The sequence below is a fragment of the Lontra canadensis genome, unplaced genomic scaffold, assembly GCF_010015895.1.
Source record: "Lontra canadensis isolate GAN:19392208 unplaced genomic scaffold, GSC_riverotter_1.0 scaffold16, whole genome shotgun sequence".
NCBI classification, from domain to species: Eukaryota; Metazoa; Chordata; class Mammalia; order Carnivora; family Mustelidae; genus Lontra; species Lontra canadensis.
Window position 1 is genome coordinate 23202217 of NW_022631010.1, and position 27966 is coordinate 23230182.

At 36.4% G+C, this 27966-nt stretch overlaps 1 protein-coding gene across 1 annotated transcript in view; it reads left to right on the forward strand.

The window, feature by feature from the left end:
- The window catches only part of XRN2 (5'-3' exoribonuclease 2), a 91402-nt gene that overhangs the window by 50623 nt on the left and 12813 nt on the right, over positions 1–27966 (forward strand). The window contains exons 17-27 of the mRNA XM_032859311.1: positions 1005–1140; positions 2411–2518; positions 2612–2701; positions 3362–3434; positions 8897–8980; positions 10502–10599; positions 11606–11685; positions 12892–12948; positions 21741–21809; positions 21904–22035; positions 23239–23366. Coding sequence (XP_032715202.1) covers positions 1005–1140; positions 2411–2518; positions 2612–2701; positions 3362–3434; positions 8897–8980; positions 10502–10599; positions 11606–11685; positions 12892–12948; positions 21741–21809; positions 21904–22035; positions 23239–23366 — 1055 coding nt within the window. The remainder of the gene's footprint in view (positions 1–1004; positions 1141–2410; positions 2519–2611; positions 2702–3361; positions 3435–8896; positions 8981–10501; positions 10600–11605; positions 11686–12891; positions 12949–21740; positions 21810–21903; positions 22036–23238; positions 23367–27966) is intronic.

Here is a 27966-nt window from a genome sequence, read left to right on the forward strand (position 1 = left end):
TTTCTTTAGTGTTCTTTAGCTTCTTTGTGTTATGTTTAAATCTTTTAGAGAACGAAAAATGAGTACTTAAAAAAGCATTTTGAAAAGGTGGTTCTTTACATGTATTTTCAGTGATTAATAATAATTTAGTGTATTGATTTACTGCTTCTGAGTTCTACCAGAACATACAAACGTGTGTATGTGTCCTTCCCGTAAGCCAGCAACTCTTAGCTGAAAGAGGGATAAGGCCCAAGGATGGGAGAATTGGTATAAACATAATTTTCTGCCTGGTTCCTAGAATGTTATTTTACAAACCACTTTTTATCTTTTAAAAAATTACCCATGCAAATATCTTCTTCTTTTTTTTTTTTTTTTTTAAGATTTTATTTCTTTATTTGACAGAGAGAGACACAGTGAGAGAGGGAACCCAAGCAGGGGCAGAGGGAGAAGGAGAAGCAGGCTTCCTGCTGATCAGGGAGCCGGACTCAGGGCTTCATCCCAGGACCCTGGGATCATGACCTGAGCCGAAGGCAGACATGTAACAACTGAGCCACCCAGGCACCCCGCAAAACTTTTTTTTTTCTTTTTAAAGTAATTTGGTTGACTGCTTTGTTTAGTTTAAATGTATTTTAACAAACTGAGGAACTTACATAAAATATCTTCAATATTTGAATCTTACGGTGTAGTTTCAGAATTGGTCTACAATCAAAAAACAAGTAAAACAGTATTAAAATTTGAGAAAACAAGTGTTCAGTATCTCCTTTAGTAGTATTTTTCTCTTTTTCCAAAATGTAGTTTTATAAGGTCTCACTAGAATTAGTGTTTGGATTTTTGATGTTTGACTGTCTTAATAAATTCTGTGAAAGTGGGCTTTTTTAGATAATTAAATGAAGCTGTGATAGCATTACTGTTTAACTCATTCACATTTCACCTGGATATTAAGTATAAAATGATTTGGGTGATAAACCAGTGGACAATTATGGAAAGTATTAATTCAACGTGAACCGGCTTTGCCTGGGTTTTAGGCTATGGGAAGCTGGTTGGAAGCAGCGGTACTACAAGAACAAATTTGACGTTGATGCAGCTGATGAGAAATTCCGTCGTAAAGTTGTACAGTCTTATGTTGAGGGGCTCTGCTGGGTTCTTCGATATTATTACCAGGTACAGAGAGAATATTTTCCTCTAAACCTAGCTAATCATTTTAGGAAGATCATAATTTCTGTGTATTATTGAGCTTTAATGAAATTAAATCCAGACTCATTCTTTTAAAGCTTCCTGTTCAGAAATTCATTACCTTAAATATTTGTTTATAAAGGCTTTTACGCTTCTCAAGTGTTAATATATAAATAAAGATAATTTTTGTTGTGCTTAAGGATTTCAGCATCAAGTAGTGTGGGTTGAGTGTACTTTGTCTTTAATATAATTAAGTATGGTGGTTTTTTAATTGGAAGTAAAAAATAATAGTCACTAATGACTGAACAAAGGACAAAGACTAGAAAATACTAGTAATTTGAAAGGCATTTGAATGATACAATTTCCTCTGTGTAATGTAGTGATGTTACATGAAATGCATTCTAATTGGAGTAATCCGTATCTGACTTAAAGCCTTTGATAATTGAGATGTCAGATTGGTGAGAGATTAGGTAGACATATAGGGGATTGTAATACTAGTAGTTAATATCTGGTTTCATTCTCCGAGAGCAAGGCAAGTTAAGTTTGGTGTGATCTAAGAAAAGATGAAGTTTGTCATTAAGTGGAAAGTATAATTTAATGCATTGTTAACTGTATAATAATAAATTCATGTTTTACTTTTCTTCTCAGGATTTTAATTCATTTAGGCATAGAATCAAAATACATATTAGGAGTTGTTTTTTCTATCAGTAAAAACTTCTTTTTGATGGGTTTACTTAAATATTTTTATAATAAAGAGAAAATTGTCACAATAAAATATAATAAGGAATTATAAAATGAAACTTTTGGAAATTTTATTTAGTCACTGTTCAGTGTGATGTCCCTTCCCCATCTATATGCTAAGTAAGTGCCAGCTATCACTGCTCTTCATTTTATTTGATAATGGCAGCTGTGAAATTGGAAAGAAATGTAACCAAGCACATTTTAAGGGTAAAAATCTTCACCAAATTGTACTATACAAATTGTATTTACAAAGTTTGGTATTAACTACTGATTATTAAAGACACTTTGCAGTAGTTTTTTAAATCAAGGAGCCATTGATACAAAGTAAAAGTTCAGTTAAAACAACTCTTAGGACTCATGGGGAAAAAATATATGGAATGTACACTGGAAGTTATGTATTTTATAGGCTAATACTCTAATTTTTATTTGCTTTTCTGTGTCCGTATTGAACGTAGATTTTTGTTTTTGGTTTTTTTTTTGTTTGTTTTTGGTTTTTTTTTTTTTGTTATGATTCTAGGGCTGTGCTTCCTGGAAGTGGTATTATCCATTCCATTATGCACCATTTGCTTCAGACTTTGAAGGTATTGCAGACATGCCATCTGATTTTGAGAAGGGCACTAAACCAGTAAGCTTAATTATTTAGAGTCATGAAATTCATAGAATTTTGGCTTAGATAAAAATCGTGTGTCTTATCTTAAAACTTTTTTCTTTCTTGCAGTTTAAACCATTGGAACAACTTATGGGAGTTTTTCCAGCTGCAAGTGGTAACTTTCTACCTCCATCATGGCGGAAGCTCATGAGTGATCCCGTTAGTGTCTTAGTATTTTGAGTATGTTAGTAACTGGGGTTTTGTCATGTTTCACGAACGTTAGTCACAAGTGCTTTTGCATCTAATAGTTAAAACAGTGAAGTCCAAAAACAAAGTGAAAGTATTGAGTTCTTCTGTATGTTTTTCACCTTTTTACCCCCCTACTTTCCTTGGCTGTGAGAACGCTACCTGGTATAAATAAAATTAATTTGTGTTTAGGAGCAATTCTTAAAACTGTTACTTTGTTCTAAGCCTACCTGTAAGTCATTGGTTTTTTTTTTTTTGTTCCAGCCATGTGTGGTGGCTACCAATGTTCAGACATCTCTGAGCTTATTTTGTGTGCCAGATAGAAAGGAGAGCCAGGCAAGAAGTAGGAATCATTAGAGTCCATAAACTCTTCATTGACTGTGTTGGGTTCACAGTTGTCAGTTATAAAATTCCTCTCTAAAAATGCCCCCCCTTTTTTTCATTTTTTAAAATAAAATTGTTAATTTTGTTTTACTATTGGGATTAATGACCTGAAATCTTATCATTTTTTAAAGGAATGAAACCTTATTTTCTCATCAGGCCTGATAACATGAATGAAAGAAATGTCAGATTCTTTAAAACTCAGACATGTGTGACTTTTGTTTTGAATCTTTATTTTTCTCCTTGACATAGGATTCTAGTATAATTGACTTCTACCCAGAAGATTTTGCTATTGATTTGAATGGGAAGAAATATGCATGGCAAGGTAAAATTTAGACATTATTCCTTTTTGTTAAAACAGTTTCCACTTTTTGGTAAACTGTAAACGAACATGATTTAGGTGATGAATTTCTGTAAAAGATAAATATTTTAAGAATTGCATATCAAAATTTGATTTTTTTTTTCTATCCACCCTGGCATTGGCAATGATTAATAGTAACATTCTGATAAACAATAAATAGAGTTAAAGTAGACCAATCGTTCTTTTGTCTTTTCTGTGATTAATTAATGGGACTTGGGAATTGCTTTCATTTAGTAGCTCATTCACACCTTGTAAGGTTGCTGAGAAGTACAGGTTTACAGTTTTTATAAGAATGTCATTTTTAAATTACTACTAAATTTAATGTGTTATTTACCACTCAGCAAATGTGTGATAATGACTGAATGTAAAACACAATAAAGAAGTCTCTCACATAGTAAGTCAACTATTATTTCATGCCAGAGGCCCTTTCAGCAAATCACTTTAAACTGCTTCCACTGTATATTTTTCTAAGATAATTTCATTTGGGAAAACCATGTTTTTACTTCCTGCTTGGTTATTTCCTGTGGTACAGATGACCAGTAACATGACTCAGAGAATTGTGAGATGGAAGGAGGGATAAGTAATAATTTACAAATTGAAAATCGTTTTATGAGATTTTAGGGTTGATTTTGGGTTTATGTAGTAAAGGAAATTTCATACCACTTTAGTGGATTGATAATGGGAAATGCAGCCCACTGATTGGGGTTAGCAGGTATTGTGCTCTATGGTCATATTTTGTTGTATGTAAATTGGTTGGAGTCTTAGGTTGTTTTTAAGGTGCTTTGTGGAGGGTATTTTGATTAATAGAAGGAAAGGGCTAAGAGGCAGTAAAGTAAAAATGTAAGTACATAAGTAAGTGTTGAATAAATAAGTAAATATATAAACATGCAGATGTCTTGCTTTCTATATATAATAATCCAGAGGAAAAGTGAGATAGTGCACAATGGTTATAATTTCTTCACATCCTTGCCAACATTTGTTACTTTCTTTTTTTATTCAGTAAATGGCTTTTAAGTGTTTTTGTGTTTGTATTTAACACTTAAATACACTTAAATGTATTTAAATTTATCTCTTCAGATTGCTATTTTTCTTTTCTTTGGATAAATATCCAGAGGTGGAATTGCTGGATTGTATGGTGTTCCTATTTTTAACTTTCTGAGAAACATCCAAACTGTTTCCCATCGTGGCTGCACTATTGTGTGTAAGAGTTCCCTTTTCTACATCCTCACAAACACTTATTTTTGTTTTTCTTTTTGGTAACAGCCAATCTTAAAGATGTGAAGTGATATTTCATTGTGGTTTTGATTTGCATTTCCCTGATAATTAGTGATGTTGAGCACCTTTTCATGTGTCTGTTGCCCATCTGGATGTCTTCTTTGGAAAAAAATGTTCAAATCCTCTGCCCATTTTTTAATTGGATTTTTTTTTTTTTTTGTATTAAGTTGTGTAAGTTACTTGTATGTTTTAGGTATCAACCCCTTATTGGATGTATGGTTTGGAAACCTCTTCTCCCATTCAGTAGGTCACCTTTTTGTTGATTTGTTTCCTTTGCTGAAACAAAAGCTTTTTAGTCTGATGTAGTCCCATTTGTTTATTTTAGCTTTTGTGGCCCTTTCCTGAAGAAACTGGTCCAAAAAAATATTGCTGAGGCTGATATCAAAGAGCTTACTGCCTGTGGTTTATAGTTTCAGGTCTGACATCCAAGTCTTTAATTCATTTTGAATTTATTTGTGCATATGGTGCAAGAAAATGGTCTAGTTTTACTCTTCTGAATGTAGCTTTCTGGTTTTCCCCACACCATTTCTTGAAAAGACTTTCTTTTCCCATTGTGTATTCTTGCCTCCTTTGTCATAGATTAATTGACTGTACATATTTGAGAGTTTTTCTGGGCTCTCTGTTTTATTCCATTGATCTGTGTGTTTGTTTTCATGTCATACCATACTGTTTTGATTGCTATAGCTTTGTAGTATGGTTTGAAGTCAGCGAGTGTGAGACCTCCAGCTTTGTTCTTTCTCAAGGTTGCTTTGGCTCTTTGGTGTCTTCGTAGTTCCATACAAATTTTAGGATTCCTTGTTCTAGTTCTTTGATAAATGCCAGTGTTATTTTGATAGGGATTGCATTTAATATATAGTTGGCTTAGGATAGTATGGACATTTTAACAGTATTCTTCCAATCCTATCAACATGTAATATCTTTTCCATTTATTTGTGTCTGTTTTTTTTTAATAATAGCCATCCTAATGGGTATGAAGCAGTATCTCACTGTGCTTTTGATTTGTATTTCCCTAATTATTGGTGATGTTGAGCATTTTTTTCATGTGCTTATTAGCTATTTCTGTATCTTTGGAGAAATGTCTTTTCAAGTTTTTTGCTCATTTTTGAATTGGGTTTTTGTTTTTATTTATTTATTTATTATTTTTTTATTTATTTATTGGACAGAGAGAGAGATCACAAGTAGGCAGAGAGCCAGGCAGAGAGAGAGGAGGAAGCAGGCTCCCCGCTGAGCAGAGAGCCCGATGCGGGGCTCAATCCCAGGACCCTGGGATCGTGACCTGAGCCGAAGGCAGAGGCTTAACCCACTGAGCCACCCAGGTGCCCCCGGTTTTTGTTTTTATATTGTAGGAGTACTTTATATATTTTGAACACCAGTCTCTTATATATGATTTTGTATTTATTTTCTTCCCTTTTGTGATTGTCTTTTTACTCTGTTTGATAGTGTCCTTTGATGCACAAAGTTTTTAATTATGAGGGAGATTTAATTTTTGTTGAACTATTTTGTCGTTCCTGTGTTTTTGGTGTTGTGTGCAAGAAGTCATTGCCAAATCCAGTGTCATAAAGCTTCCCCCCTCTTTTAGGAGTTTTACAGTTTTAGCTCTTAACATTTAGGTCTTTGATCCATTTTGAGTTTACTTTTGTATAGGGTGTAAGATTAGAGTCCATCTTCATTCTTTTGCTATGGATGTCCATTTTCCCCAGCACCACTTTTTGAAACAACTGCTCTTTCCCCATTGAACAATCTTGCCACCCTTATTGGAAATCATTTGACTATGTATCTGAGGGCTTACTTGTGGGCTCTCTATTCCACTGCCTAATACGCCTATCCTTACGCCAGTACCAAACTGTTTTGATTACTGTAGCTTTAGTAAGTTTTGCCGTCGAGTGATGGGAGTCCTCCAACTTTATTTTTCTTCTTCAAGGTTGTTTTGGCTCTTTGGGGGCCCTTGAGATTCCAAATGAATTTTAGGATGAGTTGAAACTCAGACCTTTAATATTTTTATATTTTATGTAAGTATTTTCAGTTATTAGACTGCAGCAAGAACATAACTTTTTTGAGGTCAGATTTAGTACTGTGAGGAGTTACAGTTATTCCCCCATGTCTTTAAAACTTGTTAAAAGTAATGGTAATACTTAAGTTCTTACCTAAGTTGCATGTATCTTAAAATGATAGAAGATAAAATATATCTGGGTAGTTTTTTGACATTTACTGAACTCTTGCAATGTTGTGTTTTTGTAGTATTTCCTTAATATACGTAAGAGGAATATAGCATACCCATTTCAAATGCTACGTATTTTATATATGAACAGAGTATTTTAAGTTCTTTGATCAAAGTCACACAGTGGCTGAACTAAGATTGGACCCAGGGAGTGTGACTACTCTGTATTTACCTAAGTGCTACTACTTGGGTTACTTGTGGTGTTGAGGTAGTGCATGTTAACGTAATAAATAAGTACTCAGGAGAAATTAGCTGTAAATGTCATTTTTACTATCAGCTCACTCAAGAACTAAATTTATCACATCTGGGTATAAGGCATTTCTTTCTATCCTGCCCAGTAGGGCTGATTTGTTGCTTAGTAACCTTATTGCTTTCATTAGCACTGCAAGTTGCTTACCAGTTGGAGCTGGCTTTTAGAGTTGATATTGTAAGACAGTCTTTCTGATAATTTGTTAGTCTTAAGTGTATGACTAAACAAAACTTGAACAACTCCCTGCATTTTTTCCATGTAAATGTTCACCAGTAGATGAAACAGCCTAACTTTGGTGATAGATGTTAATATTCTTGAAATCACTTTTTAGGCCCTTCAGAATTCACTTAGTTTCTTTTTTTTTTTTTTTTAATATTTTATTTATTTATTTGACAGACAGAGATCACAAGTAGCCAGAGAGGGAGGCAGAGAGAGAGGAGCCGAAGGCAGAGGCTTTAACCCACTGAGCCACCCTGGCGCCCCACTTAGTTTCTTTTTAACTTTAAAAAAAATGCATATTTCCCTTCTAGATAATGAAATTGAACCTGTTTCTAAACTTTGAAAATATGGTAGCTAAATAATTAATGAAAACTTTGGGAACCTTTCATTTCTCTCATTTTAAAGGGAGCAATCAGAATTGTGGCAGTTTTGACTGTCAATAGTTTCAAAATTATTTAGCTCTAATGAGCATTTCTCTTTGCTGTTTATTTTATACTTTTTATTTTGTCAAAAGACTACTGTATACAGTATAACATATACATGTGGTCCAATAACTTCGTGTATCTTTCTAGAAATAGATACTGTATTACTGGTGTGCTGCTTTGAAAATTATGAATGTAGGTTGAAATAAAACAATTACTTTAATTCCAGCACATTCCATAGGACAGTTTTCAGCCTGAATATGATCAACTTGGATCCTACCCAGCCCCCAAGATTACTTAAGCAAGTCCTTAAACACTTTTTATATCTAAATTAGTTATTATGTTTTAAAATGTAAAAAAACAGAATGCTCGGGGTGCCTGGGTGGCTCAGTGGGTTAAGCCGCTGCCTTCGGCTCAGGTCATGATCTCAGGGTCTTGGGATCGAGCCCCGCATCGGGCTCTCTGCTCAGCAGGGAGCCTGCTTCCTCCTCTCTCTCTGCCTGCCTCTCTGCCTGCTTGTGATCTCTCTCTGTCAAATAAATGAATAAAATCTTTAAAAAAAAAAAATAAAGAATGCTGTGCAGTTTTAGAGCTGGAAGACATTCCATGTATTTATTCACATTGAACAGACCTTCTGAATATTTTAGTTGAAAATCAAGTCCTAGAAAGATGAAAGGACAAGTTCAGACTCTGCAGATTAACTGGCTTGCTCAAGGGCATCCTCATAAGTAAGGCAAGAGAACATAGACTGGTGTCCAGGTGGCCACTTGTTCATTTAATTTAAAAGTTTTATCATCATGGAGTTAAGATTCTGCAAACATGGTTTTTCATATGAGCTATCTTAAGGATGGAAAATATATGAAACTTCTTTCTTCTCTGAACACATGGAAAGTATTTGCATCTGAGATTTGAATAGAGTTCAGTTCCAAAATGTTTTTACGCCAACAGAGATATTCTACTAGAAATGTTTATTTGAACGAGTAATAAGTGGAATTTGGGTGATCCTAACAGCTCAGTGGATGGTGTGCATTTCTTTCTCCAGGTGTTGCTCTGTTGCCTTTTGTGGACGAGCGAAGGCTGCGAGCTGCTCTAGAAGAGGTATACCCAGACCTCACTCCAGAAGAGAGTAAGAACTGTGCTTCCACTTGGTCTCAACATTGAGTCTGTATCTTATAGACTTTACATTTCTGTATAATATTAGACTCTTTTTTCCATTTGTCAAATTTCACATATAAGGGGCATAAAGCATTGGTTTTTACTTCATAAGAAAAATCAACTTTGCTTCTTAAAATGTATTATCCAAATTGAATAGTAAATACAATTTTTTTTTTAACTTACAAGTGTTAGATTTATTAAAAAGCAATACTTTAAAGGGTGCTGGGGTGGCTCAGTCAGTTAAGCATCTGACTGTTGATCTCAGCTCAGTTTTTGGTCTCAGTGTTGTGAGTTCAAAGTTCACAGTGGGCTCCATGCTAGTTGTGGAGCCTGCTTTTTAAAAAAAAAAACAAAACACAGAAACAGCATTTCAGGAATATCCTTTGACTTTCTGATCCCCCCCCCCCTTTTTTAAACATACATTTATTTATTTATTTTAGAGAGGGCAAGCATGCATGAGCAGGGGTAGGGGAGGAGGGAGAGGAAGAGGAGGAATCCTCAAGCAGGCTCTGCCTTGAGTGTGGAGCCCAATGTGGGGCTCCATCCCAGGACCTTGAGACCATGACCTGAGCCGAAATGCAGAGTCAGCCACTTCACCGACTGTGCCACCTAAGTGCCTGCCCCTTGACTTTTTGATTCTTACATGACATGCACACACAAAACTAATTTTCCATGCTGTGAGTATATTAATTTCCTCTCTGTCCCTTCTTCCCTTCATCCCCTCCAATAAGTTAACGTTGTTTAAAAAGCTATGTTGAAATAAAGGCATTTACTTAGTTTGCTTACCTCAAATGTTATTGGTACAGAGTGGCATTTAAAATACTGACAGTTAAAAGTGTTGGGAAATTGCAAAGCTAGACTCTATTGGAAAATTTATTTAATGCCAGTATAATAAACCTATAGAAATAATTTCTCTGTCAGCCATCCTTAGAGTAGTCTTTGTTATCAGATGGTGTAATTTGTTTGGGTTTGCTCAGGAAATGGTTATGTATTTCTTACAGGAAGAAACTGAGTTCTATATAAGTTTATCCCTTATCTTACAATACTATATTGAAATATGTTTTAGTGATAATATTTTCTGATAGTCTTTGATCTTCGAAACCTTAATGTCAAACTTGTTTTTCTTCTACAGAGACCTCACATATTTAGGTCTGTCACTTTTAAATTATTTTTTGTAGAGGTACTCAGCTCTTAAGTGTCTTTCTGCCTTTGGCTCAGGTCATGATCTCAGGGTCCTGGGGTCAAGCCCCGCATCGGGTTCCCTGCTCAACGGGAAGCCTGCTTCTCCCTCTCCCACTCCCCCTGCTTGTGTTCCCTCTCGGTGTGTCTCTGTCATATAAAAAAAAACTTTAAGAAATAAAAAGTATATTTTATTGTAGACCTTATACTAAAGTTTTAAAAATTTAGATGTTTCTTTTTATTTTATTCTCGTAAAAGTTGCTCTTGCAGATATAATTGTTTGATCTTATTTCTTTCCTTATTTTCCCCCCAGCTAAAAGAAACAGTCTTGGAGGTGACATCTTATTTGTGGGCAAACATCACCCACTCCATGACTTCATTTTAGAACTCTACCAGACAGGTTCCACAGAGGTATGGTCTCTTTTTCCATCATGAAGTGCTTTTAGACAGTATAATTATTCGGTTAATTCATCAGAAATAAATTTGTTAAATTTTGATAAAATAGAAATAAGTGGGGTGCCTGGATGGCTCAGTCAGTTAAGCTTCTGCCTTCAGCTTAGTCATGATCCTGGGGTCCTGGGATCCAGTTCCACATTGGGCTCCCTGCTCAGCAGAGAGTCTGCTTCTCCCTCTGCCGCTTCCTAAAGCTCATGGACACATGCTTGCTCTCTCTCAAAAATAAATAAATAATATCTTTTAAAAAAAGAAAAAGAGGGCACCTGGGTGGCTCAGTGGGTTAAAGCCTCTACCTTCAGCTCAGGTCATGATCTCAGGGTCCTGGGATCGAGCCCCACATCGGGCTCTCTGCTCAGCAGGGAGCCTGCTTCCCCCTCTCTCTCTCTGCCTGCCTCTCTGGCTACTTGTGATCTCTGTCAAATAAATAAAATCTTTAAAAAGAAAAAGAAAATGTACCATTTTAATCTTTAAAAACCATTTTAAAAGTGTATAATTTTGTGGCATTAAATCTATGTACAGTGTTGAGCAGCCATTCACCACTATCCACTTGCAGAACTTATCTTCCCAAACAGAAACTGTTATCCCTTAACAATACATCTCCATTCTCTCCTCTTATTTCTGATAACCTGTCTTCTACTTTCTTTCTCTGAATTTACCTGTTTTTGGAAGTGGAATAAATGGAATCCTATAATATTTGTCCTCTTGTGACTGACTTATTTTACTTAGTGTAATGTTTTCAGGGTTCATCCATGTTGTAGCATGTATCAAGGCTTCCTTTTATGACCATAGTGTGTATATACCGCATTTTCTTTATCCGTTCATCTGTTGATGGAAACTTGGGTTGTTTCCTCCTCCTGGCTTTTAAGAATAATGCTACTATGAACTTTGGTGTACATGTATATGTGTGAGTCCCTGCTTTCCATTCTTTTGGGTTTATGATCAGGAATGCATTTTTCCACAGCCAGTGGATGTACCACCTGAACTATGTCATGGGATTCAAGGAAAGTTTTCTTTGGATGAAGAAGCTGTTCTTCCAGATCAGTAAGCATTCATTTGTGCACGTTGGGGTGACTGGGAGGAAGTTTAGCTAGCATTTTTTCCTTGTTGCTCAAATGTTTTATTTTCTAGTAATAGCAAGAAAACAAAACAACAGAAAACCTGCTGGACTATAAAAATACTTGGGGTCAGAGCCCACCTCTTTAGCCTAGTAGCTGTATCACTGTATGCAGGGAGCCCTGGGGGTCCCTAAAGCCCTTACAGGAGATCCATGAGTTCACAGCTATTTTTATAATAATACTAAGATGCTATGATATTATTTGCTTTTCTCATTCTCTTTCTCTCTTGAGTGTACAGTGGAGTTGTCCAGAAGCTGAATGTAGTGTGATAGCTATCTCAAGAGATTGAATCAGAAGCAGATAAGAGAATCCAGCTATTAAGATAGATATTAAGCCAGATATTAAAGAAATTTTCAAAAATGTAAGACAATGACACTTTTTTTTGCTTTGTAAAATAATTTTTCATTAAAAATGTTATTTATGTTAACATAATGGGTTTATTACTGTTATCTTTAAATTAGTATTTTAGAAATTTCTTAGTTTTAATTTTTAATAGGTAAATATTGATACACATAACCAACATAACCAGAAGCTCTTTGAGGTCCTTGATTTTTAGAAATGTTTTAAAGGGGTTCTGAGATCAGTGTTTGGGAATTGCTGGTCGGTTGTATCTTCCTCTTTTGTAGATAGATAATGGATGGTTTTCCAAAGTGATTATACTATTTTGTAATCTTAGTGGCAGTTTGTGAGAGATCTTGTTGCTCTACGTTCTTGCAAACCCTTGGAATTGATTGTCATGACCTTAATTTCTGTCAGTTTAGTGGACGCTTATTGGCACCTTGTGTCTTAAAGTTGCATTTCTCTGATTACTAATGAAATTGAATGCCATATGGTATATTTATTAGCCATTAGGTTTCCCTCTTTTATCAAGTACCTGTTCTGTTCTTCTGTGGTCCTTTCCCTGTGCCCCTTTTTGGTTTGTTTGTATCTTTTACAAATTCTGGTATGAACTGTTTGGCCATAATAGTTTTCTGTTGAGATTACAAGCAAGGAAGACAGGGTCCTTTTTTTAAAGATGTAATTGGTTGTGTCATTTTTTTGTTGGCACATTTTAATGATTTCTCTTTCCTAAAGCAGCATCTTAATTCCACTTGTCCAAAAGGTTACAACTTACTCCCTTCTTTCTCTTTAGGATAGTATGTTCTCCTGTCCCCATGTTACGGGATCTGACACAGAACACTGCAATCAGGTAAGTCTTCGAAAATTCATGTCCTTTGACCAAAACACAGCTCTGAACTTGCAGATAAGTTTAAGAAGATCCCTGAGTCACAAGGAAATGGCAGCTGTTATTCCACCAGTGCTTTGAGATTGGAGAGTCCCTGTGTTGCAGACCTCAGAACAGAGCCTCTTGACTTTAAATTATGTATATTGTTAAGGTTACTGATTTAACAAGCTTGCTTCTCTGCTTACTGGTTTCCCCTGACAACCTCTTAATTCTTCCTGGATTAGGAAAGTGGGAGGTAGAAAGTAGGAGTTTCTAAGAGTAGTTTACTATGTAGGAGCAAACAGACCTCTTTACCTCAGAGACCCACACAGCTTCTCGGTGTTATAACAGATTATTTTAATTATATTTACAGGTGTGGCCCTGCAGAGTTTAAAAACAAAACTATTACATACTTTATTTTGGTTGAGATAAAATAAATTTGTGGAAATGTTTATCAATAATTATTATAAACTAAAATTAGATCATTTCTGCTACCTGGAAAAATGTATTTCATTTCTTTCTTTCTTTCTTTTTTTTTTCCTCCAATTTTTTTTTAATTAACATAATGTATTTGTTTCAGGTTACAGGTCTATGATTCATCAGTCTTACACAACACACAGACTCAACACAGCACACACCCTCCCCAGTGTCCAACACCCAGCCACCCCATCCTTCCCACCCTCCCGTATTTAATTTCTTGCATTTCTTCATACAGCATTCTGTACGTGTAAAATATAATGTGACTGTTTAGAATAAAAACCAACACACTTACTGTTCATTTGCTTAATTCTTGTATGTAATTACAAATCTCGATTGCAGGATTATGTTACCATTTTCTTCAGTCTTTAGGCAAGACTAAGGAAAACACATCCTAGTAATTCAAGGATTTTGTAAAAGCCTGCTTGGGAATACTGTTACTGAATCCTTCTCTCCCAGTCATTGTTACTATTTCTGTTACTCTTCGGAAGTATTTTGGATTTTATTTAAATTTATCATTGTAAAGTGTGAGCATATTCATTTTCCTATTAATAGATTTAGATAGAAAGCAACTGCCACTTTAGAGGGGCTTTTATTTAAAGAAAACTGTCATGAATTTGGAACATCTTTCTAAATTAGTTGCTTTTATCTTTACACACATTCTAAATTTATCTTTACATGTAATTTGTTCTGGCTCTCTGTCTTTGGGCTCTTCTGTTAAGGGTGGAGTTTAGAATTGTGGGCCATGCTCTTGCACCCATCACAAATAGTCTGGTTCAGGTAGATCCAGTGTGGACACTGTATTAACCCATGGGATCTCTCTGCCTTGAAACAGTGCTTCAGGTCAGTTAATCCTACCAGTTCCGTCTTTGGATTGTCACATGCTTGCTTGTGCTCCCCAGTTCTTCATGTTTTCAGGGGCCTTTCTGCCCAGCCCTCTAGAAGTACTTAACTTTACAGTTAGGACAGAAAGACTTGTCCAAGGGAAGAATTACAAAATTGGCAAATCCTCTAACTTCTGTTTGTATGGTGGTGTTATTGTTGGCTGGTTGGTTCTGAGCCTGAGGAAGGCCTTTGGTATTATTTGGTATCCATTGTGTTCTCCTAAGATTATTAAACTTAACAAGACAAATACCAGATCTAGGTGCAAATTCAGACATATGTTGAAAACTTCATAATAAAACCGATTTGAGTTAATGTCCCAGAGATTTGTGAAAGACCACATTAACTTTTACCTTACGAGCTAATTTTCAGTGTTTCCTATGAGGCGTAATGAGGTTGATCCAGTTTATTGCAGTTTTTGAGTGTGTGTTTGGGGGCTTGTTTTTCATCCCAGTCTTGTGTTTGTTTTATAAATGAAAATCTGAGAATGCAGGCTCTGGTGTCAATTGCTGGTTATTTCTATTTTGACTCCTGTCATTTTTTTCCCTTCTCTGTTTGTATGTATCCAATATTCCATCCCATATTTGAGAAGTTCTTCAAGTTGAGTTTAGGTGGGTTTTCCTACCACATAGCTCTTACCTGTAGTGTTAAAAAGGCATGTGATAGAGGTTATTGAAGTGTTTAAGTTCCTAGAAGGACTCTTAGAAAAATATAGTCAGCTGTGACCTAGGAGATCTCTCTCCCCCCCAATTCTGATTCCATAAATCAGTCAACATTATTAGTAGCTTAACTTTGAACAGAACAGAGCTATCTCTCTTATTTTTCCTCATCCCATTCTTCACCATTGTAATTTGCTTAGATGTAATATTTTTAGACTAATTCTTTGTTAACTTAAAATATAGGGGCACTTGGGGCGCTCAGTCAGTTAAGCGTCTGCTTTCAGCTCAGGTCATGATCCATGTCGGGCTCCTTGCTCAGCAGGGAATGTGCTTCTCTTGCTCCCTCTGCCTCTTCCCCTGCTTGTGCTCTTCCCTGCCCTCAAATAAATAAAATCTTGGAGGGGGGGAACCTTTAAATATATAAAACCTCATATGATCTTAAAATTAAATTTTCTTCCCACCTCAGTGGCGCAGTTTTCTATTCATCTGGAGTAGAGAGACAGACACACACACACAAACACACACACACACACACACACACCCTTTGTTTTACCTCAGACTCAGCGTTCTGGCCTTCTTTGTCCAGTGCCCCCCATCATTTCTCCTTGCTGATCTCCCCTTTCTGTCCCTGACCGTCCTGTTGCTCTGCTCTCTTTCACTATGTGCTTTGGCTTCTCATTCAATCTTAATTCCTACATCTATACCACTGTTCTATATTCTCTTTTTCCCAGTTGTTTTTTGTTTCTGGCTCTTCCCAGTGAGCCTGTGTTGTAGGGGTTTTTGTTTTGGGGGGTTTTTTTTGTTTTTTTTTTTCCTTTGAGTTTCTTCTGAATTACTGTAATGATTTCCCAGCTAATTTATTTGATTCCACCTTCCCACTGAATTTACTGCCATACGCTATGAGACTTATCTTTGTTAAACACTGCTGCTCCTCAGAAATCTTCACTCTGTATTGTCAGTGGAATTATACTTCTTTGCTTTTTGAAGGCCTGTCCTGGTTTGGCAGAGCTATGGCTCTGTGCCTGAATCCCCACAGTTCCTCAAGGACACCTGCCCTCCTCCTTCAATGCAGGCTCTTCCCATGAGTATCCCATTGACTTTTGTGCCTTCCTTACATTGTTTGGAATGTTCGTTCCTTTATATCCTATCTTTCATAGCTTTTCTTCTCTTCTGAAATGTAATCTGAAATTTATATATTCTTATATGTTATTTTTATCAGTAGCACTGTTAAGATTTTGGTTGTTTTTTTTTTCTTTTTTCTTTTTTTTTTCTTCTTTTTTTTTTTTTTTCTCCTAGCACCTGGCATAGTTCTAAACCTGTGTAAAAGCCCAGGTGTTCATAGTGTTCATAGTGTCAAAGCCCAATGTTTGCCATCATCTTCCAGCAACCCTTATTCCTTCAGAGGAGTATTTCTCAGACTTTCTATGAATTAGGCAGGGGGTAGGAGGTTTTCTAAAAATGTGAATTTTTTTTTTTAAGATTTTATTTATTTATTTGTCAGAGAGAGAGAGAGAGGGAGAGAGAGCGAGGGAGCACAGGCAGGCAGAGTGGCAAGCAGAGGCAGAGGGAGAAGCAGGCTCCCGATGCGGGACTCGATCCCAGGATGCCGGGATCATGACCTGAGCTGAAGGCAGCCGTTTAACCAACTGAGCCACCCAGGAGTCCCTAAAAATGTGAATTTTTAATGTAACCATTACTGCAGTATTTGTAAGACTCATGGTTGGCAAGCAGATAACTTGAAGTCAGAAGCCTAGAGGAAGGGGAATACATAGAGTCAGTCACAGATTTGATGGTGAAAGCTCTTGGGAGGGCTTAATTTCCACTACCTGGTTAGCCTCCTCTGATAGAATGTCAGAAAAGATATCTTAAGTCCTATAAACTTAAGTGCTTTAAAATGTCAAGTATATGAATCATGAAGTTTTTCTTACAAGAACAGTTTGCATTGGTATGCTGATTTAGCATTAATTAAGGAATGTCAGGGGAAGGTAGAGTAAAAATATGTAACTTGATATTTGGAGTTTTCTGCTATCTTTGTGAAGTGTGCTAGCACTCAAGCTGTAATAGTACTTAAAATAGCATTTCTAAGGCTAATTCTTAAAGTGAATTGAGTTGGAAAGGGGTGTTGTACATTCCATTCCTTTTCTGTTGAGACTTTGCTATAGTATTTTCTTCTTACTAACGGTGTCTAAAGTGCTACTTGTAATACAAATAAAAGCACTGCTCAGTTTTGTTATTTTCAACAATGCTTAGGTTTATAGTTTTTATATTTTGTCCTTAATGTGCTTGTGATGACAATTAGGTGATTAAAATAACAGGGAGGTTCCCTACCAACGGAAGGATCCATTATGCTACTCCTGGACATGATGGTCTGGTAGAGGGAAGCCTAGGCTTTGTAAGTCAGCTCTGTGCCACCTGGAAGAAGTGGTGAAAAATGCTTGTGTTCACAGAGTTAGATGAAGCAGTACACATCTAAACACAGTTCTCTTACCTCAGAAGGGCCACCTGTTGAATCTATAAGCTGTTCTGTTAACTTATTTCCTCCCTGAAGGTGCTTTTGTGTTCTCAGTGTTACTGCTTTCTCTCCCCTGACTCGCCCCACAGTTAAGCTCTTTTGTTTCTGGTGGTAGAAATTGTCAAGGATTAATCTTGTTTTTCTTCTTTATTATTTCTATTTTTATTTTTTTAATTTTTATTTTATTTCTATTTTTATTTATGTATTTTATTATAATAACATCATTTTTGTTATTTTAGTTTTTCTGTTTATAAGAATTTTAATTACATAAACCTGGAAAAAATGAAGGAACTTTGAAAGATTGGGTCTCAATAAAGTTCCCCTTTGGGACTTTGACTAATAGGCTCCTGCCTGGTTTATGTGTTTCAGGTTTTGTTTTTTGTCTTTTTTTTTTTTTTTTTAAGATTTTATTTGTTTATTTGACAGAGATCACAAGTTAGGCAGAAAGGCAGGCAGAGAGAGGGGGAAGCAGGCTCCCCACTGAGCAGAGAGCCTGATGCGGGGCTCAATCCCAGGACCCTGAGATCATGACCTGAGCCAAAGGCAGAGGCCCAACCCACTGAGCCACCCAGGCGTCCCTGTATTTTCAGTTTTTGGAGAGGTTTGTTTAAGTTGTGGCTGGTGTTTCACATTGGAAAAGTACAGTTGAGTTGTGCTTTTCTTTTGTTTTATTTTCTAAAAATATAATAGTTCTTAGTATATATTTTTGGGAACAAATTACTAAAAAAAAAAACCACCCTGAACCAGTGAAAGCTTAACTCATTTTAGGAGCGAATAAGTCTTCAAATTGTTCTCCAAGATCCAAGGGAAAAGAATGCTTTAATCTTTGAGATCAAAAATAGCATCACTTGTCTCTTCAGTGGGGACCTCCAATCTTATTTTTAGATGCTCCTTTTCTGTCTCCTAATAGTTTGTTTCCTATGAAGTATATAGATCACTCTCTTGAGTTTGGTTCTGAGGGTAAGTAGGGGAGATGTTGGAGATTTTTTTCCCATTATCTTGGAAATTTTTTCCCTTTTAGAACATGACCATGAATGATGGAATTTTTAAAGCAGTTTTATTGAGGGACAGTTGACAGTAAACTGCACATATTTCATAAATAAATGGGTTTGTTTTCTCAAACACTGGTTTCGGCTGTCTTACTATGTCTCTTGTAACCATTATCCTTCAGGAGAGATTATCCCTGTGAACCTGGGGTTCCCTCTTCTGCCTGGGAACTCGTTGCCTTGACTGTTTCTTTCATTTAGTTTCCATTTTTCTGTACATCACTTGCAGATCTTCATCTCAAGCCCTCACCTGAATGTGATCTTCATTCTAGTTCCAGCCCTGCCATTTCTTTTGCCTGCCCAGCATTCCCACCTCCAGCGCCTATTGAAGGCCCTTACCTAGACTGTGTTGATGATCTTTTGGTTCTCTCTTTCTTCTCTCTTACACACTGTTGCCAGGAGTTTCTTTTTGAGTTGCATTCCTGATCATGTTTACTCCCTGACTACCTGAAGTGATTTCACATTGTGGTCAGAACAGGCTCTCAGTGACATTAACCCAGTTTGGCCAGCCTATGTTCCTGCTCACCTCTGTTCACAAACTTGCTTACTCCAATCTAGCTCTTCTCAGCTGAGGTTTCACTTGGGAGTTAAGGCTTGAGACATTGGGATGCCTGGGTGGCTCAGTTAAGTGACCAACTCTTGATCTCAGCTTGGATCTTGATCTCAGGGTCATGAGTTCGTCTCCTGTGTTTTGCTCCACGCCCCGTTCCATGCCCAACTCTACTTAAATTTAAAGAAAAAAAGGCCTGGATTCCTGGGCAGCTCAGTCAGTTGAGCCTGCCTTCTGCTCAGCTCACAATCCTGGAAGTCCTGGGATCGGGTCCTGTATCCGGCTCCCGGCTCAGCTGGGAGTCTGCTTCTCCCTCTAACCCTGCCTCCTCTGTGCCCACCCCCCTCAAATAAATAAAATCTTTACATAAATAAATAAATAAATGATTTTTAAAAGGCCCTCAGGCCAGTTCTCAAACTTAAAGCATTCATTTCATGTAACCAGTCAGTTTGTGTCTTATTCCTTTAGAATGGGACTAATTATATGTCTTTCTTGGGAGAATTGAGGATGTAATCACTCAGATCATTTGTATAGGGATGGCTTCTCTCCCAGATCCCTATTGAGAAGGCTGCTCCAATTAAACTGAGCTATTCCTTAGTTCCTTTGGAAGCCCTTTCCATGTCTTGGTTACATTAATTTCCTTCCATTCTGTAACCAGTCCTGTCCCACTTTATATCATGACCTCTTGGATGATGTTTTCCTTGGTCCCAGGTGAAAGAATCCTCTTCCCTCTCCCCCTTGGACACCTGCTTTTATCCCATATTAACAAAGACATGAGTGGAAGGTATGTGTACACACATCCTTTGACTCAGCATCTTTTCTGTGTCTGTTATTGCCTTTTCCACTTTCTTACGAAAATGTTATTAAATATTTCCTATTTCCTTTATCAGAAGGGGAGGCAAGCTTGATGCCTGTCCAGGATTTGTACCCTCACGCCCACCCTGAGACTGTGTATGCTGTGGGAACTCTTAAAGTTTGTTTGGTAAACTGCTGAAAAGCTCTGCTGACACAAAGATAACTGTTTTGAGACATTCTAGTTGCAAGCCTTGCTTTTTATTACTGATTTTCTCTCTTTACTTTGTATCTGGAAGGCCCTAACGAACCTCTGTACTTAACTACCATTTTCTCTGTCACCCTCTTAAACCTGTAACACTGCCCTAAGCCACTTTGCCCAGTAGAGAACATTTGAGATAAAGACAGTTGCCAGTGAAGAGTGAATTGTAAGAGGAATTGATTCAGTAAATGAAGTATTGTTTAGCTGCTCTTGAGATCAGCATTTTTATTATAAATGAAGTTATTTTTGTGTACTTAAAATGTAGTTAAATCCCAGTGCTACGAAAGTAGGTCCTAATAATTTAAAGTGGCAATATTTGAAGAGAGAAAAGTTCGCTATCTAAAATGTCAACCAGTTCAATAAAACCTTCTTGAGTAGAAACGTTTTTCTGCCTCACATTGAGGTCTTTTATCCATTTCAAGTTTATCTTTGTGTATGGAGTAAGAGAATGGTCGAGTTTCATTCTTCTATACATAGCTGTCCAGTTTCCCAGCACCATTTATTGAAGAGACTGTCTTTTTTCCACTGGATATCTTTTCCTTCTTTGTTGAAGATTATTTGACCATAGAGTTGCAGGTCCCCATCTGGACTCTTGAATAAAACCGTTTTCAAGTGTAATCATGGAGGAATTTTAGAAAATAAAAAGCACAAAGAAGCAAAGGAGATAATTATACAGAGCATATCACTGATTACTTTTTTGAATATATGCCTAGGCTGTTATATACATATTGAAATGTCAATTGAGGATTCCATTTTTATGGAGAACCATAGTTTCTTTAACCAGTCCACTATTAAATCCCACACTTAGGTTTTAGTTTTTCAGCATGAATACAAATGTCGTGAGCATCCTTAGTTATAAACCTGGTACAGATCCAGAATCCAGAAGAGGCATTGCTATATCAAAAGGAAAACTTAAATATTTACCAGCTTTCGGGACATGCAAACCCCACCAGAAAAGAAGCTTGATCCAGCTTATACTCAACAGTCTGAGTGTACAGATTTATAAAATAACAGTAAGCTTTTTGTGTAGTTTTCAAATTGTGACTGTTCCTGATACAAAGGAAACATTAAGAGAGCACGATAGAGGTCTCCAACTGGGAAATTTAACATTTTTCCCCATAGATTATTTGTGTTCACTTTCTGATTTTGTGAGTATTTCTAGTGGCATTTGCATCTTTTCTTTCTTGCCACAAGAACTAATTTTCCCTAAGATGCTGGAGGGTAAGTCTTTGCCCCCACACGAAACAAAATTTATTGTCTTTTTATTGTTTGTAAACCTCTTCCCCATCTCCAGTATCCTGTTGGAATTTCTCAAGATTTGAAACAGTGTCTGTTTCTTTTCTCTGATCACCCACAGTTAGCTAGAGCATGGCTTTTCCCACAGAGAAATTTACATGTAGGCTGTGTACTAGGGATTAGCAGCACTTTGGTGAAAAAGATACTTAGCTCTTTGGCGACACTATTGATTAAAATAATTTTTGGAGAGACTTTTGAATTTTAGTTACTCTTTTTAAACATGAAAAATACCTTAGTTTACATAATAGTTGAGCCAAGGTAATATAATGAAGTCATTAAATTGTATGTTGCTCTCTCCTAGTATTAATTTTAAAGATCCACAGTTTGCTGAAGACTACATTTTTAAAGCTGTAATGCTTCCAGGAGCAAGGTAACAATGCGGTTATAAAATATGAACTATCTCATTTTATTTTGTATGAACAGTGTTTATTCCAGTACTAAATATTGTATTTTCAAATGGTCAGAAAACCAGCACCAGTACTGAAACCTAGTGACTGGGAAAAGTCCAGCAATGGACGGCAGTGGAAGCCCCAGCTTGGCTTTAATCGGGACCGGCGGCCTGTCCACCTGGATCAGGCTGCATTTAGGACTCTGGGGTGAGTAGTAGGTTGCTGTCCTTTGTATATTTTGCTTTTTTTGAGTCATTCACAAGGATTAAGTTAGTATTTATCCTACAAATATTTAAGAGACCATTAATTGAAACTACTTGGCAAATATTTTAATGACTTTGATACTCTCATGCTCTTCATTTTAAAAATTCACTTCTGTTTCTTTGGTTTATGCTTTATGTGTTATTTGAGAATTCTGTTATTTTCTCTTAAAAGGTTCTCCTGTCTTTCTGACAGATCTTTCAAAGGAACAGAACATTCTCTTTACCTTCAAGAAAGTTTTAGCTGAATTAATGTATGGCAGAATCTGTTTAAAGTGTTAATCAAGGGGCGCCTGGGTGTCTCAGTCAGTTAAGCATCTGCCTTCAGCTCTGGTCATGATCTCAGGGGACTGAGCCCCCCATCAGGTTCCCTGCTCAGCAGGAAGCCTGCTTCTCCTCTCCCACTCCCCTTGCTTGTATTCTGTCTTTCTCTGTCAAATAAATAAGTAAAATCTTTTAAAAAAATAAAGTGTTAATACATTACAATATATGATGCATAATATATAACAAGTACATAATACAGTATATGATCAGTACATGAAGATAACTCAACTTTGATCCATATTCCTACTTCTTAGAATTTATCTTGAGAAAATAATTTTAGAGGGGCATAAAGTTAGTGCCCAAATCTATAGTGCATTATTAATAGTAGTACTAAATGAGAGGAATAGTTTAATAAAATGAGACATCACCATAGTGAAGTAGTGAATAGTGAAGTAGTGAAATAGTGAAGTACTCAATAGGTATACATCCTATAATTACGAAGACAACGAAAAATATAGGGAAATGTTTCATAGAATTGAAAATGGCAAGTTATAGAGCAGAAGTATATGTAGTGATAGCAATAGCATGGGTCCTTGAGGGCAAAACTTAAATATGATACAAAAAAGAAAAGTAGACTCACTCTTTACATGAATAATTAATTAATAATTATCAGTTAAGAATCTTGGTGTGGCAAACAAACATACGCTATCACCCTTACCATTGGTACTATTTTGAACTTTGTTCATTATAAATCTTTTAAGTTTGTATTATCTTTATCAGATCTAGTAGTAAAGGGACAACTACTAGCATTTATTTAATTTATATCAGCTGTCATGTAATGAATCTGTCTATAAATTTTTTTCTGGTTGGTGGGATCCTTTTACAGCCATGTTATGCCAAGAGGCTCAGGGGCTGGCGTTTATGGCAATGCTGCACCACCACCTGCAACTTATCAGGGGAACTTATACAGGCCGCTGTTGAGAGGACAAGCCCAGATTCCAAAACTTATGTCAAGTAAGTTTTTACAAATTGATATTTGACATGCTAAATGAAATAATTCAGCAAAGGTTGATTTCTAATCTCATTGCTAGAAAGATGTATTTTATCAGGGCAGAGATAGTGGACTATAAAAACATAATTGAGAAGAATTAGAAGAGAATAAAGTCTTTCAGATACTTTTATTTTGGCTGTATATAGTTAATTGAATAATATGAATTGGATTTCTTATTTTCATCTATAAATATGCCACAGTGAACCTGTGCAGAAGGAGGTGTGTGGAGTGAATTGCTGTTTATTCCATTAATACAAGTACTGGGGCATTTAAATCCAGTGCAGTAGATGCGGAATTACAACCTCTTAATCAATTGAAAGACAACAGTATCTTCCTTTTATGATGCACATTGTATGTTGTGATGCATGTTAAGATAAAGCCAGGTATTGCTTTAGGTAGGAATACTCCTTTAACTTCGTGGTTCTGTGAAAATCTTGGCCTTTCCCTCACCTCTTGTAACCTGTTTTGTGGACAGAAGTGGTTCAGAAATGTTACCCACTGAAAATAATTACATGGCATTTGGATTATAGTGGAAAAGGAGAAGAAGGAGTTAAATGTTAGGCTTTTTATAGATTTTGTATTAATTTTAAATTGTGTCCCCATTTTGTTATTTTTTGAGCTTTGTGGCTGTGTTCAAGTCATGTGCCAGGTTCTAAAAACCATCTTCTTCATAAAGCCTTTGCTTCTCCATTCCTGATTATCTGGTTGCTACCCAACCAAACTGGCACAGCATGGTGGTGGGGGAGACATGACGTGACTGTGGCAAGATGCTAAACCTTTGTTAAATCTAAGTGTTACTTTATTCAGTTTCTTTCTGATTGTTGGAAATATTTCATGCAAATTAAATTAACAAAAACAGGGGGCTGCTGTGAAAAATCTTTTTAAACCAAAGTTGTAGTTGTCAAAGAAATACCAGATTAATGTGAAGATTGTTGGGGAGTATTTATCCTATGTTAACTAAATACCTACCCCTGTTTTCATGCTAATTAAGTTACAGGCCCACCTTTTTTTTTTTTTTTTTTTTTTTTTTACTACCCAGATTTTCCTGGTACAGGATCCAGGAAGAAATTGGTTCTGAAGGTCTCATTCTGTCTTAGAGCTCTCTCTTTTCAGTGTATTCTCTCTGCCTGTCTATCTCTGTCTCTCTCTCTGTGGCTTTATGACATTGAATGGAACAATATTAAGACTACATGAAAACTATGGCGTTCAGAGGTTTTATTCTATTTAGTGAAACACAGAAAGGGCACAGTTTAATGGGCCTTGTGGGGATCTGCTTATTGCGGTAGTTTACTTAGCTGCTTTCCCCCTAAGATTTAGCAAATGACATTTCTGAGTATTTCCATATATATATCAAGCTGTGCCACATTCAACAGAGAGGTCTTGGAAGAGTCACCTATGCCCTGATATTTTACTAGTAAATGGTGAAAGCATATCCAGCTTTTGATAAAGCCAGCTGTTTATTGACACATTCCTTATTAGTTCCTTTTTTTTATGACTCTTCACTATGTACATCTATCCATAATGGTATCATAGCTTCCAAATAGGAAGAAAAAAATGAGATGCAGAGTGCTAGAACCAAGTATATTCTCTATGGCTTAGGTTAGCTGGTATTTCTCAAAATGATGGTTATGAGGCATTTCTGAGGTTGTTCCATTTAGTAAACTTTGAGAAATTTGGAGAGAGGTTTGATCAGCAAAGGTGAAAGCATGTGTTCTCCATTATGTAGCTTCCTTTCATTTCATGGTTCCTAAGGCCCAGTCTCTGGACCTGCTGTCACCATAATCCAGATTATCACCCAGACAACTACTTAAAACCTTTGAAAATATTTTTTTTCCACTTAAATTGATTGATTTTAAATATAAGATTACATCAAAAGTATATGACATTGTATTTTTTCAAATATACATGAAAATAAGTACATAATTATGAAGATAAAATGTTTGTTCACAGTCCCCAGAAACTGATCTTATATACCACCCGTGATATGCATACCACACTTTGGGAAATATTCCCTAGATCTTCTATGGAATCATAGACCCATATGGGAATCTATAAAAACCATGGACTGCCTTCACAGAAAATAAATCACTTACTCAGTATGTTGTTCATGTAAATCCAGGTGCTTCATTCTCAGGTCCCCTTTCATCCTGCAGGATCCATCTCCAACAGTAAGAGTAAGAAGAAAGTCAGGAAGGTCTTTTATTTATCAAGGTCACATCAGAGGTAAAGAATTTCATGTCTTTCATGGCCTGTAATTTTTTATAGTTCTTAAGTTTGTCGTCTTCATCAACAGTCAGCTCTTACCAGATTAGCATCTGTGCATTTTATTTCAAATAGTAGGGTCACCTCTCCCTTTTTATTACCTTGAGTCTCTCATTTGCCATTGTTACCGGTCTTATGAGTGACTTTAATTAGAATCTATTTCAGTCAGTCTCTTATTTTAATTATATCATTAAAAATAGGGAATATGTTTTGTAAAGTAGGGATTGATTTAGGGCAAGAAATGAGTGTCCCTCTCTGCCTGCTGACTTGTGAACACTGAGCCACCTGAGCATTAATGCTGGGACTTTCAAAGGGAATGGGAATGGTAGGAATGAAAAAGTTTATGGGAAAAAAATCAGCAGGAATGTGCTTTTCAAACTGAGCCTACTGAGGAGAGTTTGGGCTACTCTGGCTTGATGGAGGAAAAAAAAAAAGTTTAAAGTATATGGCAAAAAGTCAGGTGGTATTAAGCTTAGAATAACTGGGGGTGCCTGGGTGGATCAATTCAGCGTTTGCCTTTGGCTCAGGTCATGATCCCAGAGTCCTAGGATCAAGCCCCTCATGGGGCTCTCCCTCTCCCACTCTTGTATTCCCTCTCTTGCTCTCTCTCTTGTCAGATAAAAAAATAAAATCTTAAAAAAAAGAAAAGCTTAGAATAACTAGCATAAAATTCTGGGAGAATAAATGGGAACCAACTATGAGGGTGGGAAAGCTGATTTTTTTTTCCTCCATACTTTTAGTGACATTTTAAATGGATTTTAACCATAATACATGTTAATTAAAGGAAACATGGCAGATAATAAAATATAAACACCCGTAATCCCACGGTCCTGCAATAAAGCAGTAGTTTCTTTCATTATATTCTTACATGCAATTTTTGAAAACTGGATTATTATACATGTATCTTCATATGCTTTTTTATTACAATGTAACATATAAAGTTCTGAGTCATAAGTGTGAAGTTTGATTAATTTCTATGAAATGAATACATTCATGTAACCACTACTTTGATCAAAAAGTAGAAAGTGACCAGTCTCCAGAAGGCCCCTGTTATGTTCTTTCCCAGGTGCCACTCCAGCCCATTAAAGTAATTATTTTCCTGACTTCAGTGTCATAGATTTGTTTCATCTGTTTGTTTTTAATGGACTCTTAACATGATTGACCTTTTTGAAAATTTCCCCTCTTTTGTTCCATATTTTGTTTCTGAGATTTATCTGCATTGTTTCTGCAGCAGTTCGTTCATTCTCACACTTCCTCTGCTCCATCAGTGACTATGTCGTCATTTCTCTCTCTTTGGGATAGTGTTTGGGTTGGTTCCCGGTTTAGGGCTTCTGGAGTAGTACTGCTGTGAAATTCCTGTGTGTCTTTGAGCACACATAAGTAAACATCTCTGATGGGTAGGTATGTACAAGTAGTGGAATTGCAAGGCTAGGTCACGTGCATGTTCAGCTCTCATGAATAAAAATGCCAGACACATTTCCCAAGTTAAATTCAGTTTATACCAATTTACATTCCTTTAGCAGTGCAGGGAAGGTCCAGTTGCTCCACATTCTTACCAGCCCTTGGTATTGTCAGTCTTTACACCTGTACCATTCTGCTGGATGGGTAGTGGTCTTCCAGTGATATTTAATTAACATTTTCAGATGTTTTAGCCAAAATTTTTTTCTGATTTTTCTCCCCATGAATCTGTCAAGATGGTAACCAAAGTGCATGTGTTAAGTACATTTATTTTTCCTTCCTGTCTTAATTAGATGTGTGGAATAATGTTAATTCAAAACTTCTGAAATGTTGAAAGTAGTTTCAAATCCCTGATCCTGCCTTCTTGAAACCGTAAGCTTGTGAGCCTTTTGGCTAAGGTAGTGGCTCTCCTCTGATCTTCCTGAAGTAACCTGGAGAGTCACCTATACCAACAGCACAAGTTCATCTGAACTGTGGAGCAGCATAGTGTAGCATGTAGCATGGTTACGAGAACATAGCCCCTGCTTTTACCGTGCCACTTAGGAGCCCTGTGACATCCCTGCCGCCCCCCCCCATTTCTAAAATGGTACTGAGAATACCCCTCTCACAGAATATCCATAATAAAGGAGTTTAAGTTATTAAGCACTGGAAGTGGTGCCTAGCACACAGTAAATGCTATGAGGGCATTAAATAAATATTAAAAGATCAGCTTTCTTTTTTATAGAATCTTGAACTGTGAAATTTGGTCAGAAATAGTTACAGTAAAATTGAGATCTAAGCCATTTAATTTTTTTAATGTTTGTAGTATCATAGCTATTTTCTTTATGTGGTACAAAATAACAC